The sequence below is a fragment of the Lepus europaeus genome, chromosome 9 (assembly GCF_033115175.1).
Source record: "Lepus europaeus isolate LE1 chromosome 9, mLepTim1.pri, whole genome shotgun sequence".
In the NCBI taxonomy this organism is placed as follows: domain Eukaryota; kingdom Metazoa; phylum Chordata; class Mammalia; order Lagomorpha; family Leporidae; genus Lepus; species Lepus europaeus.
Window position 1 is genome coordinate 30,507,298 of NC_084835.1, and position 15,758 is coordinate 30,523,055.

The following is a 15,758-nucleotide window of genomic DNA, read 5'->3' on the forward strand; positions in this document are numbered from 1 at the left end:
GCTCCTCTTCTGATCCAGCTCTCTGCTAAGGCCTGGGAAAGCATAGAAGATGGCCCAAGTGCTTGGGCCCCTGCACCCACACGGGATACCTGAAAGAAGCTCTGGGCTCCTGGGTTCGGCCTGGCCAAGCCCTGGCTGTTGCGGCTATTTGGGGAGTGAACCAGCACATCGAAGACTTTTCTCCCTGTCTCCCCCTCTGTCTGTAATGCTACCTTTCAAACAAATCTTCAAAAAAGTTTGTTTTTATTTTTAATTTGAAAGCCAGAGAGAAAGAGGGAAGGAAGGGGGTGGGGAGAGAAACGGGGGGGTGGGGGTGGAGAGAGAGAGAGAGAGAGAGATTGCATGCGTTGATTCACTCGCCAAATATCCACAATAGCTGGGGCTGGGCTATGCCAAAGTTACAAGCCCAGAACTCAATCCATGTCTCCCAGGGAAGGTAGCAGAAACCCAAGTACTTAAGCCATCATCTGCTACCTCTCAGGGTATGCATTAGCAGAAATGGGAAGCAGGGCAGGACTCGAATCCAGGCACTTCCATCCAGGATGTGGGCACAGCAAGCAGCATCTAAAACACTGTACTAAAAGCCTACACCCACAGTTTTTTGAGAGAGGGCAAGAGAGAGAGCACTTGAGAGTTCTCAACTGTTGGTTCACTCTTTTTTTTTTTTTTTTAAGCTTTTATTTAATGAACGCAAATTTCATAGGTACAACTTTAGGAATATAGTGGTTCTTCCTCCCATACCCACCCTCCCACCCCCACTTCCGTTCCACTTCCTATTTCTTTTCCTATCCCATTCTTCATTAAGATTCATTTTTAATTAATTTTCTATACAGAAGACCAACTCTATACTAGGTAAAGATTTCAACAGCTTGCACCTCCCTCCCCACACACACAACGTATAACTGCTGGTTTATCCCCAAACAATCACAGTGGCCACTGGCTAAAGTTGGGAACCAGGAACCCAACACAGATCTCCCATGTGGGTAGCAGGGACTCAGCCACTTGCTGCTTCCCAGGGAGTGTACCAGCAGGAAGATGGAATTAGGAGCAGAGCCAGGACTTGAACCTAGGCACTCTCATACAGGATGTGTGCATCCCAAGCAGCAGCTTAACTGCTGAACCAACACCTGCCCTGAAACTACATTTTTATCATGAAATTTTTTAACAGCCTAAAAGCACTTTTGGGGGATCTGATAGACAGGAATATATAAATTCATTTTTACATACTGTATTAAAAAATGTTAATAATAATTAGTATTGACCTGAGTCAGTTATTAACTAGTTTTGTTTTATTTGATATGAAACTAGTAACAGTTTCATGTGTACCTTCACTTATTTTATTGCGAAAAGACCATGTTATCTTTAAATGCAGTGAATTTATAATAAGGAAAAAAAATTGCTTTCATATTTCAAAGAGATAAAGCTTGAATATACAAATTTTACTAGGAATTTGCTATTTGGTTTTCTCATGTGAAACCAGCATTTACTAATTAAAAAAAGAATCTAGCAATAATGAAACTCCATCCAAATGACTGACACTGATCTTCAGCCAAGACCAGAGAATTCTCTTACCCAACCCACAAGGATGGGACCCACGTGCTCCGTTGAGCCGTCAGGCTTCCGAACATCTCGAAGCTGACTGAGGAGCTCTGGTGAGAAACAGACAAAATGTTTGTGTTGTTAGGCAAGGGCAGGGCTGGACATGGGTTCTGGGTTATTCACGTTATTACATAATCACTGACTTGTTATAAGGCAACTCAATTAAGGCTACAAGTCAGGACTCATCCTGGAACAAAATTATACCTTCATGCAGAGGAATGAGAGAGTCCAGTGTCCCGAAAATTTGATTCAGCTCCTGTTCCGTCATTATGGAGAGTTTCAACATGGGGTCGTGATAGGCCTGCATGAGAAGGACAAAGAGGGGAAGCAAACGTTTGAAATCCGAGGCAGGATACTACTCCTGGAAGTGCTTCTGAGAGGTCCCACACAATAGCAAACACTGGGTTCTCCCAACAGTTTATCCCACAATACTGCAGAAACAGCACACAGGTCCCATTCCAGATGTGACTGGAGGAGAGGAGAATCCAGTCTTGCTGTGAGCCTTCTGTGTGTTTTAAATATTTCATTATTTATTTATTTATTTGACAGGCAGAACAATAGAGAGAAAGAGATCTTCCCTTACTGAGTCACACCCCAAATGGCTGCAACAGCCAGGTCTGGGCTAGGCTGAACCCAGGCAAGGCTGAACCCAGGAGCCAGGAACTCCATCAGGTCTCCCACACGGGTAGCAAGGTTCAAGTTCTGGACCATCGTCTGCTGCTTTCCTAGATACATCAGCAGAGGGCTGGGTTGGAAGTGGAGCAGCTGGCACTGCTGACATGGGATGCTGGTGTTGCAAGCAGTGGCTTAACCTGCTGTGCCACAATGCTGGCCCTGTTTTGTGGTTTTTTAAAGTCCATTTTTCCAAAGCTTTTTTATTCTTGTCTATCACACACCTAGGAGCATAAATCCTAGGGTAGCACATATTTGACTGTTTTATAAAACTACTTGGTAAGATAAAAAAAACTTGTGGAAAATTAAAAATTTGCTTAAAAATAGTTCAAGCTTGAAAACAGGCGAGATGTCACAGGAGATCATAAAGTTATCCAATCACAACCTCTTAGGAGTCACAGAATTAAGGCGGGAGGGGTCCAGGGAGGTTTCATAGGTGAGCTCCTTGGTGAAGTATGAGGCAATACACAGTTTGGAAGAGGGGCTTGTGCTCTGAGCTGGTCCCTGGAGGAGGGGTGGATGCAGACAGCACAAAGGAAAGAGGAGGCCATCAGGTGGGCAGGACCACCGAGTGCCAAGGATGGCAGTGGAGCGTGTTCAGGTGCAGGAAAGGGCAGGCAGACATGTGACCAGCACGGGGTCTCCCAGAGTCAGATGCCTCCTTTGTTCTCTCTGACCCCTCTTCCTCTAGCCCTGCCTAAAACTGAGTTTCCTGGCTATGTCCTTGCACAGCATAGATGGCCATTTCATGTGTGCTGGAGGTGGATTCCATGTGAGCAGGCCCTCAAAGAAAGGAGGCTCCTTCCAACTCTTCGATGTTTTTGCGACAGCTGTGAATACCAGATAACAGATCTGGATTTTAGCTTCGAAGCCATGGGATGCAGGCAGCTGTCACTGTGGAAAGGTTTTTGAGGAAGGTTTGTTGTCAAAAATATACAAGCTGGGGCTGGCATTATTGTGCACTGGGGTAAACCACCACTCCTGACACTGGCATCCCATATCAGAGTGCCAGTGCAAATCCCAGCTACTCCTCTTCTGATCTGGCTCCCTGCTAATGTGCCTGGGAAGGCAGTAGATGATGGCCCAAGTACCTGGGGCTCTGCCACCCACACGGGTGACCCAGATGGAGTTCTGAGCCCTGGCTTCAGCCTTGCCCAGTCCTGGCCATTGCAGACTTTTGGGGAGTAACCAGTGGATAGACAATCTCTTTCTCTATCTCTATCACTATGACTCAAAGAAAGAAATCTTTTTTTTTAAAAAAGGATACACACACTACAAGGCCTGGGTTTCCCCCCCTCCCTTGATGTTGATGAAGAACACGTGTGTCTATAAATGACCCTGACAGGTGAGCGTGCAGATGCCTTGGTTCACCGCCCTGCACTGCGCACACTGACATGACTGTATTTCTAAGTTTCAGACATCCACCCATTCTCTCCCTTGGAAAAGGGCCCTGCATGTGAGGCTTCTGGGGCAAGAAAATACACACAAAGCCAGGCCTCTGGACAGTTCTGATGTAAACTCAAGTGTGCTGTGAGGTGCAGAGACACGCAGAGGTGACCCCCGAAGCTGCCAGGTGCAGTGCAGTACCCTGCCTCCCTGTCTCAGTCATCTTCCCACTGCTGGGACTTGGGGAACAGGCTCTTCTCAGCTTGCTGGCCTCTCTTGGTCTTAACCTGGGAGCTCATAGAGCACCAGCTCGGGATCACGGGATTATTCAGAGGAAGAAACCATGAGTTCACGCAAACGACTGCTGGATTTGAATTTACCTTTTTTGCTAATTTCAAGTCCTCTATTAAGTCTTCTTCTCCTTGGGAAAGCTCAAAGATGGCCTGCAAAGAAAAAAAAAAATCAATGAACTCTCCATTCATGAGGCCAAATTCAAACCTCCAGTTCCGGCATTCAAAGCCCCAAGTCTACTTATTTAAGTATTTAAACAGTTTGCTCCAAAGTTAAATTGACCTGCAGTAAATGCCTCCAGTAGCTAAAATTTGCCAAGAAACAATATTGCAAAGAACTTTTGCACAATGTACTTCTCTGTGGGAGAAAGAGGTTCCCTACAAGTTTCTTCCTTTTTTTTTTTTTTTTTTTTTTTTTTTAAGGATTTATCTTCTTGGGGCCGGCGCCATGGCACAGTAGGTTAATCCTCTGCCTGCTGCGCCAGCATCCCATATGGGCGTTAGTTCTAGTCCCAGCTGCTTTTCTTCCAGCCCAGCTCTCTGCTGTGGCCCGGGAGTGCAGTGGAGGATGGCCCAAGTTCCTGGTCCCCTGCACCCACTTGGGAGACCAGAAAGAAGCACCTGGCTCCTGGCTTTGGATTGGCACAGCTCCGGCAGTTTGGGGAGTGAACCAACAGAAGGAAGACCTTTCTCTCTGTCTCTCCTTCTCACTGTCTGTAACTCTACCTCTCAAATAAATAAATAAAAAAAATCTTTAAAAAATTTTAAAAAAGGGTTTATCTTCTTTATTTAAAAGGCAGAGTGACAGAAATGGAGGGAGGAAAGGAAGGAGGGAGGGAGAGAGAGGAAGATCGATCGATCCATCTTCTGCCTGCTGGTTCACTGCAGAAATGGCCACAATGGCTGAGGCTGGGGCAGGCTGAAGGCAAGAAGAGCCTTGAACTCTATCTAGGTATCCCTTATGGGTGGCTAGGGCCCAAGCACTTGGGCCACCTTTCCCCTGCTTTCCCAGGTGCTTTAGCAGGGAGCTGGATTGGAAGTGGAGCAGCCAGGACTCCAAGGGACACCCCAATATGGGATGCCATGGTAGCAGGTGGCAGCCTAACCAACTGAGCCACAATATCAGCCCCTTTTTAAATAACTCAGAGGCATGGGTTGAGGAGGGGAGGGAGAGGGAGAGGGAGAGGGAGAGGGAGAGGGAGAGGGAGAGGGAGAGGGAGAGGGAGAGGGAGAGGGAGAGGGAGATCTCATCTGCTATTCATTCCCTAAGTGCCCACAACAGCCAGGGCGGGGCCAGGCGGAAGTTGGGAGCTGGGAACTGGGCACTTCATTCAGGTCTCCCATGTGGGTGGCAGGGACCCAGGTACTTAAGCCATTACCTGCTGCCTCCCAGGGTGCACATCAGCAGGAAGCTGGAATCAGAAGTGGAGTTACAACTCAAATCCAGGCACTATGATACAGGATGTGAGCAGACAACCAGTGTTTTTAACAGCCATGCCAATGGCCTGCCCCTCATGTATGTTTCTGATGGAACAAGTCACCTTTCATGTTTAGAACATTGATGCAGGTGAACCAGAGAGGGAACTATTTTAGGTAAAATCATCAGTTTGAAGTACAGATTCCACATTTTTGTCTGCAGTGACTCAGTAATGGGCCATCACAGTCATTTATGGTGATTCTCAGCAGGAAGTTGTACTCCTATTATCTACTTGTCTTGCGCCTGCGATTACAGGAAGAATCCAACATTTTATCACTCTAAATAAAATCTGATGAAGTTAATTCATCCTAAATTACTTCTCAGTCCCACAAGGTACAATAAATAAAATTACAGGAGCAGGCTGTGTGCTAGCGTGTGTAAATGGACCATTTCTAATTGGACTCCATTAAGCCATCATCATTTAAAGAGCTATGATGCCCAGAGCACTTTTTCATGCTCATGTGGGGATTTAAACTGCTGGCAAACAACATCTTATTAAACGCCAGTCCTGAGGCTATGCATTGCTTTAGGCAAGAGGGAAGGAGTGAGCAGACTTCAGGCAAGGTGGTGGTTCCAAGAGGGAGACGAGTATGCTCTCTGGCAGAGCGTGGGGGAGGCAGGCCACGGGGCTGGAGAGCTGTGTGCAGCAACATCTCCCAGAGCTGGGGAGAGCCTCCTGGCCCCCTAGTTTATTTTGAAATAATTTGAGACTCCCAGAAGTTGTGAAACCAGTACAGAAGTACTGTGCACCCATCACTTTGCTGGCCCCTAAGGGGCATCTGACATGGCTAGCATGTGTTCTCAGAACCAGGAAATGGAATAGCTCAATACACTTACCTAGTCTTTCTGGGGACTTGCTGCAGATTCCCTGATACAACTGTCGTAATGAGAGCTCACTAGCTGACCAAGTGTGGTCCCCAGGTGAGGAAAAATCACGGAACCCCACACTGGGAAACAGACCACGGGCTTTAGAGGAAGGTAAGACTGGGGTTCGAACCCTGAATCTGTACCTTAGTAGCTGAGTGATCTTGTAGTCACGGTGCCCTAATAATTTCCTTACCTTTCTCCCTCTCTCTCTCTCCTTCCCTTCCTTCCTCTTCCCTGCCTTTTCTACTGTTAGGTTGTACAAGGTGTATAGAATATGTGCACTGTTAACACTTGGGAAAATACAGAAAATTATAAAGAGGAAAATTTTAAATTACTTATAATATCATCTTGTTAGCTCCTAGAACATAGACATAATAATTCAGTATGTCCTATGACACTCACAACACGGATCACTGCTGACACTAGATGTGTGGGGGCTTCTCTCCAACACCAGGCAAGAAAGAAGTTCTGCAGCAGACATCAGCTGGGTTCTCTGATCCCTCTATCTGAAGATAGTGCCAGATCTGAAGGCTGAGGGCTCAGTCTGCAAGGCTGCCCTCCCCACAACACGCAGGCTGGAGGCCAATCACAAGCCCAGGTGCTCCTGACCTACTGTGCAAATCAGGGTTCCCACATCCTCCACTTCAGTTTGATTAATTTACTTGAGCAGCTGACAGAACTCAGGGGAATAGGTACCTTTACTGGTTCATTACAATGGATATTATAGAGGCTGGTTTGTGGCACAGTGGTTTAAGCCGCTGCCTACAATGCTTGCATCCCACATTGGAGTGCTGGTTCAAATTCCAACTGCTCCACTTTCAATCCAGCTTCCTGCTAATAGCCTAGGAAAGCAGTGATAGCCCATGTGGGAGACACATATGGTGCGCCTGATTCCTGGTTTTGGCCTAGCCCAGCCCCAGCTGCTGTGGGCCACTTGGGAAGTGAACCAGTATATGGAAGATTTCTCTCTTGCTTGCTCTTTCTCTCTTTCTCTCTCTCTCTCTCTCTCTTTCTCTCTGCCACTCTGCCTTCAAAATAAATAAATATAAATCTTAAAAAACAAAACAAGGGGCCAGCATTGTGGCACAGCACATAGCCGGCATCCCATATGGGGACTGGTTCAAGTCCTGGCTGCTCCACTCCCAACTCACCTCTCTGCTAATGCACCTGGGAAAGCACCAGAAGGTACAGGGGTCCAAGGACTTGGGCCATCTTCTACTGCTTTCCCAGGCCATAGCAGAGAGCTGGATCATAAGTGGAGGAGCCAGGACTTGAACTGGTGCCCATATGGGATGCCTGCAATGCAGGCAGGTGGCTTTACCTGCTACGCTACAGCACCAGCCACTAAATAAATAAATAAATCTAAAAAAAAATTCCTCCACATCTTTCAAAAAAAAACAAAATGAAAAAACCCAAAGATATTACAAAGGATATGGATGACCACCAAATGAAGAGAATTTAGAGCAAGGTATGGGGAAAAGGGCTTCCGTGTCCTCCAGAAACTTCCATGTGTTCAATTATGCAGAAGCTCTTTGAACACTGTCCTTTTGAGTTTTTATGGAGACCTCACTACATAACAAATGATGAAATCACAGGCCACAGGAGACCAGCTTAGCCTTCAGCCTCACTATTTTCCCCAGTGGAGGCTGAAGCTGGGAGCCCAGAACTCAATCCAGGTCTCGGATGTGGGTGGCAGAGACTCAACCATTTGAACCATCACCTGCTGCCTCCCAAGGTCCACAACAGCAGGAAGCTGGGACCAAGAGTGGAGCTGGGATTCAAAACCAGGTGGTCCAATATGGGTCACAGGCATCTTAACCAGACTCTTAACTGCTAGGCCAAACTCCCACCTCTTAAAGAAAGGCTTCATTTATCCATATGATTTTTGCATACATTAATTCACTTACATGGCACTCAGGGTAAGGTACACAAACGGATACATGGTAAAAACTTTCCCACTCACCTCTTTGTTCTACCCATTCACCCAGCTCCCCTCTTTTAGGTGGCAACAACGTTGCCAGTACCTTGGGTGTCCTTCAAGAAATAGCTCACAGTTCTACAGGCAAATGCATATACTCCTCTCCCCCCACTCTGTACTTTCCCCTCTCAGCCACAATACTGCTCAGCACCTCCTCATGTGCTGCAGCGTACTCAGTGTACGAATGGACACTCACTCTTTAGCCAGCTCCTAGCTCCTTGTAACAGACGTTCAGGCTGTTCCTGAGTCGGTACTGTCATAAGCATTCCTGTGATGCATAAACTTACCCATACATCTTGTTCCTTCCGTACTAGTAGCCCTGGCAGATAAACTTCTAGAAAAGAATTGCTAAGTCAAAGAATCTAGAAAATGTTGCAGGTACCCCTTCTGCCAATGTCAGGTTCTCCACTAAAAAACAGATATTCCCAGGACCTCACTAGATGATGCACACGTGAAGAGTTTAGCACAACCTGCCAGGCAACAAGGTCAAGGGTATCTAAGAGAACTAGAGGGAATGAAATGAAGCATACCCCACAGGAACGTTTTCTACCAGGCTCGACCAAAGTTACACTGGCATAAATTGTATATTTTAAAATATTCTATAAGTTCTTATCAAAATACAACTAAAAATGAGGATGTTTGTGAACTTCAGAGTCCTAAGCAGACACTCGGTTTCATTTTCCTGTAAATTCAGTTTTGTCACATCAGTTTGCTTTTTAAAGTGGAGGCCACACCCACCCAGCTGGGTGCTGGGTTCTCAGTTCCTCCTATGAGGTCTGATACCCTGTTTAAGCTCCTTCCACGAATGCAGTAAAGCACAGATTTGGAGCCTGGTGTGCAGACCCTGTGTGGCTTCCGGTTGCAGGGTACACAGCCTGCTTCCTGAGACCCAAGCCTACCTCCTGACGTTTGATTTCCTTGGATGTAAGCATCTGATTGACACACACATCGAACGTCTCGCTCCACAGCTTGCTGTCTCTCCGCTTCGTGCTCGAGGGGGCTGCATTTCTGGACCAGGGCCGGGAGCCGAGAATGTCAGGGCGGCTCTCGCTGCGGAAGCTAATGGAGCGCTGAACAAAGAGAAAAACAAACTGTCACGGGGGTAGCAGCAGGATGGGGTGGGACCAGAGAACAATTTCCTGCGACTGACAGAGCATAAATCACATGTCTGCAAGAAAGAGAGGACATGGCCACAAGGCCTCTGGGAAGTGGGTACGTGCTGAGGAAAACTGGACAGGGGGCTGTTCTTGCGCATGTGCCAGGCGTGTCTGCTTTATGTGAACTGAAGACCCAGTGCACCACCGCATAGAATGCATGGGCCAAAGCCATGCAGGAAGTCAGTTCTCAGATGAGAGGTCATTCTAGAACCTTTCCTTTCCCTCTTAGAAGAGCAAGGGATAATGGCAGTGGATGGCCTTGCGGGAAAAAACACACCTGGCCAATCCTCCTACACTCCTCCTCCCGCTAAGAACAGAATCCCACCTCACCAGGTAACCCATTTTACATGGTTTGTGTGAGCTCCCCTAAACCTGACCAATGAGAGTATTCTACCACCCTGACCCAGGGCACTGATTCCCTGAAATTTGCGGTTAGTTATGGGGGAAAATGGAAGAGTGCTTATTCCTTTGGGATTGTTGAGTTCAAGAGACACTCAAGCAGGTGCCCCTTCTAGCAACTCTCTCTGGTCACAAACATGCTGCAGGGGTGGAGTCAGCATTGAGGCAGAGTGGGTTAAGCTGCCATTTGCAACAGCAACATCTCCCATCAGAGCACCAGTTCAAGCCCTGGCTGCTCCACTTTTGATCCAGCTCCCTCCTAATATGCCTGGGAAAGCAGCAGAAGATGACCCAAGTGCTTGGTCCCCTGCATTCACATGAGAGACCCAGATGGAGTTTCAGGCTCCTGGCTTTGACCTGGCCCAATCCCAGCTGTTGCAGTCATTTGGGAAGTGAACCAGCGGATGGACACATTCTCTCTCTGTCTCACCCTGTCTGTCAAATAAAAAAAATCTTAAAAAAGAATCTGCTGCAGAGAGTAAAGAGACACTGAGAATGAACGATGTGGGAGAATGAGTGATTGACAGAGGAAAGGAGCAAGCCTTGCCAACACCCTTTGAGTCCCTGGATCCCACTGTGCCTGAAGCCAGGCAGGACTACCCTTAGATATTTGAGTTACATGAGCAAATCCATTCCCTTTCTTTTTATACTTATCTCAAGGTTCTGTCAACTTGAAGAGTCCTGGATAATACAGAGACTAAATATCATCAAGGCAGCAAATGATGCATGTCCCTGAGGCCCTTCCTTATTTTTGAAAGAAGCCCCAGTAGATTCTGGAGTGGTGTAGCTACCCAAAGTCCACCCTTGTGGCTGAAATATGCACCACAATTCTTTCTCATTGACACATACTGGCCATCAGGACAAGGGGGGAATGCATCATCTTTAGGCTTCATCCTAGACTTCAAAATGCTCATTGGTAAGTGGGCCAAAGCAATGGTATATTACTGTGCTCAAAAACCACATTCTTAAGGCCACAATGTAGTGGGTTAAGCTGCTGTTTGCAATGCTGGCATCCTACATGGAGCACTGGTTCAAGCCCTGGCTGCTCCATTTACAATCCACCTCCCTAATGCACCTGAGAAAACAGTAAAGGATGGCCCAAGTGCTTGGGCCCCTGCACCCATGTGGGAGGCCCAGATGAAGCTCCTGGTTCCTGGCTTCAGCTTGGCCCAGCCCCAGTCATTCTGGCCATTTGGAGAGAGAACCAGCGAATGCAACCTTGCTCGCTCTCTCATTCTCTCTCTCTCTCTGTAACTCTACCTTCCAAATAAAGAAAGTAAATCTTTTTAAAAAACCACATTCTTATTTAGTAAGCATTTCCTGCCATGGCTCTCCGCGGCCCTTGGTGTGAAGGTCTATGCCTCAGTGTGGCACAGAAGGCCTCTTGGTATCTGACCACAGTCTACATATTTAGGATCACATCCTGCTACTCACAGGAGGCCCCTATTCTCCCACCATAGTAACCCGTCTGTCACTCCCCACAGCAGTCATGCTTCACCAAACTCTGTGCTAACCTTAAGCAGTCTTCTGGTCCTGGAAGGTGTCTGTTGCACTTCACAGTTGTTTAACTCCATGCTGTCCTCAGCATACTCGTAACTCAAACAACACCTCTTCCAGGAAGGCTTCACCAAAGTTTTCCCTTCTTTTCTTCCCAAAGCAATTTGGACATAGCTTTGATACAGTGAGGGTCATGTTTTAGGACACCTAACTGGTCACTTGGTCTGCACTATATATACCATGTATACTATATAAACTCCCCAAGGGCAAAGACTGATTTGCATGTGACATGAGTGGTCATCACCAAGACACTCGGGGTAGTTTCCAAAGATTCTGAAATGCAAGAATAAAGTTCAAGAAAGTGAAAGAAAAATTTTAAGAGAACTACTGAATTAAGGCCACTGTTAAATAAGTTATGATTTCCTGCTTGATAGAGTATTATTTAGCCATTAAGACATTTCTGAGATGGTTTGGCAGCTAAAAATCTCTTCTATCAACCTTCTATGGAGATTAAAATCTACATAGGAACACTGTGCTTAATTACGCAAAAAAATGAACATGAACAAAGACAAAGGGAATGCCAAAGAATTCTACTAGTGGGGCTGACACTGTGGCACAGCAGGTCAAGTCGCCACCTACGATGATGGCAACCCCTATGAGTGCCAGTTCAGGTCTTGGCTGTTCCACTTCTGGTCCAGCTTCCTGCTAAAATACCTGAGAAAGCAGTGGAAGACGGTCTGAGTGCTTAGGCCCCTGCCACCTATGTGGGAGACATGGGTGGAGTTCTAGGCTCCTGGTTTCAGCCTGACCGAGCCTGGGCCATTTGGGGAGTGAACCAGTAAATGGAAGATCTCTGTCTCTCCTTGTAACTCTGCCTTTCAAATTAATCTTTAAAAAAATTCTACCTTTTCTTCATGATGACATTATAGGGGATTTCTATCCTAGTTTACTAATTTTTACATTTCAAGAAAAATGAATAAATGCAAAAATACAAAAAGACATTTCTTGGGAGCTTCAGAGTATTAGCACAGCCTTCTGGAGTCAGGAAGCTAGTTCTGTTTGCAAGTAGTCACGCCAGCTCCTCCAGCTGGCACAGGCTCATGAATAAGCTCATGATGGCTGGATCAAGACAGGACTTGCACCAAACGTGCAGTTCACTAATGGTATCTTGCAAATCCTTGTGATCTCTTAAAAACAGTCCTTCATAAACAGTAACCAGTCTAAATGAACGCAGAGCCCCTGCACTCAGAATCAATTAGCCACAGGCACTAAAAGGTCAAAACAAAGCACAGTGAGTCATCAGCTCACTCACTCAACTCAGCTTGTGGTTCTGATGAGAGCCAGGGAGGGAATTAAAGAGGAGAAAGGGAGGAAAGCACCCAAAACAGAATATTTAAAACAAAACAGTTTCCACTTTCACTTAGAATCAACTGCTCTCTCATTTTCAGTCCCTGACCAACTCCAAACTCCTACCAGCTTGAAAGCAATTTATGCTAACTTTATATGTTCAAATATTATAAAAGCACATAAAATTTTAAGTACTCCAGCTCCACTTCCTAGAAGTAAACACTCAAGTTTGTTCTAGACCTTTCTAAACTTTTTCTATACATTTGCTAACATTCACAGAAAAAAGATTTTCTTCTCACCCAACAATATCTTCCTATGTTAAGCATGAGGGTACTTCAAAAAAGTCATGGAACAAGGAATTAAATGGTAAGTTTATTTCGGTGCAAAAAAATTTGAAATCCACAGTTTTTTCTTTTTCTTTTCCCTTTTTTTTTTTTTTTTTGACAGGCAGAATGGATAGTGAGAGAGAGAGACAGAGAAAGGTCTTCCTTTTTGCCTTTGGTTCACCCTCCAATGGCTGCTGCGGCTGGCGCATTGCGCTGATCCGAAGCCAGGAGCCAGGTGCTTCTCCTGGTCTCCCATGCGGGTGCAGGGCCCAAGGACTTGGGCCATCCTCCACTGCCTTCCCGGGCCATAGCAGAGAGCTGGCCTGGAAGAGGGGCAACCAGGACAGAATCTGGAGCCCAAACCGGGACTAGAACCCAGTGTGCTGGCACCACAAGGCGGAGGATTAGCCTGTTGAGCCACGGCGCCGGCCCGATATCCACAGTTTTTTCATAGTACGTGTTTTCCATGAACTTTCTGAAGATTCACCCTAAGCATGGATCTCAAAATTTTTGCACTAAAACAAACTTACCTTTTAATTCAATTTTATATGAACTTCTTTTGTTTATTTAATAAGAGGCAGTGAGACACAGGAAGAGAAAAAGTTAAGTGAACTAGCTGCCATCTGCTGGTTCACTCCCCTAAATGCCTTCAACGGCCCCTACCCTGGGGCCAAAGCCCAGAGCTTGGAAAACAACCACGGCTTCCCATGTGGATCGCCTGGACTCCATTGCTTGAGCCATTACCGCCATCTTCCAGGGTCTGCATTAGCAGGAAGCTGGACTCAGGAGCTCGAGCCAGGACCCCAACCCAGGCACTCCAATGTGGAACATGTGCATCTTAACCACTAGGCAAAACGCTCAGCTTCCCATGAACTTTTACAATATATAAGACTTGGTCTTTAAAGATGTGATTTATTGAAGTGGAATCCATGACATGAAATTAACCACTTTTAAAGTGAACACTGTTGTGTAATTACCACCCCGACCTAGCTCTGAAGCATTTCCATCACCCCAGTGTCGCTCCCTCTTCTTACAGATGACAGAGGTAGTGCTCCATGGTGTGGAGGGGCTGCACAGAGTAAGCTCTATCACTAAGATTTCTCTTTTGGGGACTGGAGCTGTGTCATGCAGCCGTTTAAGCCACCACCTGTGACGCCAGCATCTCACATTAGCACTGGTTCCAGTCCGGCCTGCTCCACTTCCAATCCAGCTCTCTGCTAATGTGCCTGGGAAAGCAGAAGATGACCCCATTACTTGGGCCTCTGCTACCCACATGGAAGATACAAATGGAGTTCCAGGTTCCTGGCTCCAGCCTGGTCCATCCCTAGCTGTTGTGGCCATTTGGGGAGTGAAACAGAGGATGGAAGATACCCTCTCACCAACCCCCATTTCTCTCTCTGTAACTCTTTCAAATAAATAAATTAAAAAAAAAAAAACACCTTTTTTTTTTTAAAATTATTTTTGACAGGCAGAGTGGACAGTGAGAGACAGAGAGAAAGGTCTTCCTTTACCGTTGGTTCACCCTCCAATGGCCGCAGCGACTGGTGAGCTGCAGCCGGTGCACAGCACTGATCTGAAGCCAGGAGCCAGGTGCTTCTCCTGATCTCCCATGGGGTGCAGGGCCCAAGGACTTGAGCCATCCTCCACTGCACTCCCGGGCCAGAGCAGAGAGCTGGCCTGGAAGAGGGGCAACCAGGACAGAATCCGGTGCCCCGAGCAGGACTAGAACCCAGTGTGCCGGTGTCGCAAGGTAGAGGATTAGCCTATTGAGCCACGGCGCCGGCCAAAAAAACCCCTTTCTTTTTCTATTTCCTTACTGATTTCTGGGTCCAGGGGACTATAGGGAATATCAAAGAAGATCCTTGAAGTACTTACCTATGCTTTCCACTTCTAATTCATTCTCTCTGATCTTTACAATCCCCCACAAGGTGGTGGTGGGAGGTGAGGCCTTCTTATGTTACCCATGAGGCAAGTGAGGCTCAGGGAAACTAGGGTTTTCACCCAAACCAGATCTCCTTACTTCCAAAGCCTGAGCCCTTTCTGCCAAGGGGGCTGCACCTGCTGTTTACATGCAAGCCATGCATTGTGGGGAGATTCCAATGAGATGATATCTAGCTTCTGTCTTTTAGGAATTTAAATCAAGTTAAGGAAAGAGAATTCATTTGCTCAATTTTAGGAATAAGGACTGATCTTTGGCCAAACTTCAGATTTACATCTTTAGTTAGGATGAGTTTAAAACAAACATCTTGGGGCTGACACTGTTGTGCAACAGATTTACTTGCTGCTTGCAAGGGCATCATCCCATACAAGCACTGGTTCAAGTCCTGGCTGCTATGCTTTTGATCCAGCTTCCTGCTAATGTGCCTGGGAAGGCAGCAGAAGGTGGCCCAAGTACTTGGGCCCCTACACCCATGTGTGAGAACTGGATGGCGTTCCTGGCTCCTGGTTTCAGCCTGGCCCAGTCCAGGCTGTTGAGGCCATTTGGGGAATGAACCAGAGGACAGAAGATCTCTCTCTCTCTCTCTCTCTCTCTCTCATTATATCTTTTAAATAAATAAATCTTTTTTTTTTTAAATTTTTTCCTTATTCCACTCAAAAGTGGGGAAAAGGGGCTGACGCTGTGGTGTAGCAGGTAAAGCTACCGCCTGCAGTGCAAGCATCCCATATCAGCGCCAGTTAAAGTCTCGGCCGCTCCATTTCCAATCCAGCTCTCTGCTATGGCCTGGGAAAGCAGTAGAAGATGGCCCAAGTCCTTGGGCCCCT

At 46.7% G+C, this 15,758-nt stretch overlaps 1 protein-coding gene across 4 annotated transcripts in view; it reads right to left on the reverse strand.

The window, feature by feature from the left end:
• ARHGEF3 (Rho guanine nucleotide exchange factor 3) overlaps nucleotides 1-15,758 on the reverse strand; it is a 336,022-nt gene that overhangs the window by 21,775 nt on the left and 298,489 nt on the right. For all 4 annotated transcript variants that reach the window (XM_062201120.1, XM_062201117.1, XM_062201118.1 and 1 more), the window contains 4 exons: nucleotides 9,169-9,339; nucleotides 4,038-4,100; nucleotides 1,804-1,900; nucleotides 1,573-1,649 (listed from right to left, as the gene is read on the reverse strand). In XM_062201120.1, the coding sequence (XP_062057104.1) occupies nucleotides 1,573-1,649; nucleotides 1,804-1,900; nucleotides 4,038-4,100; nucleotides 9,169-9,339 (408 nt within the window). The remainder of the gene's footprint in view (nucleotides 1-1,572; nucleotides 1,650-1,803; nucleotides 1,901-4,037; nucleotides 4,101-9,168; nucleotides 9,340-15,758) is intronic.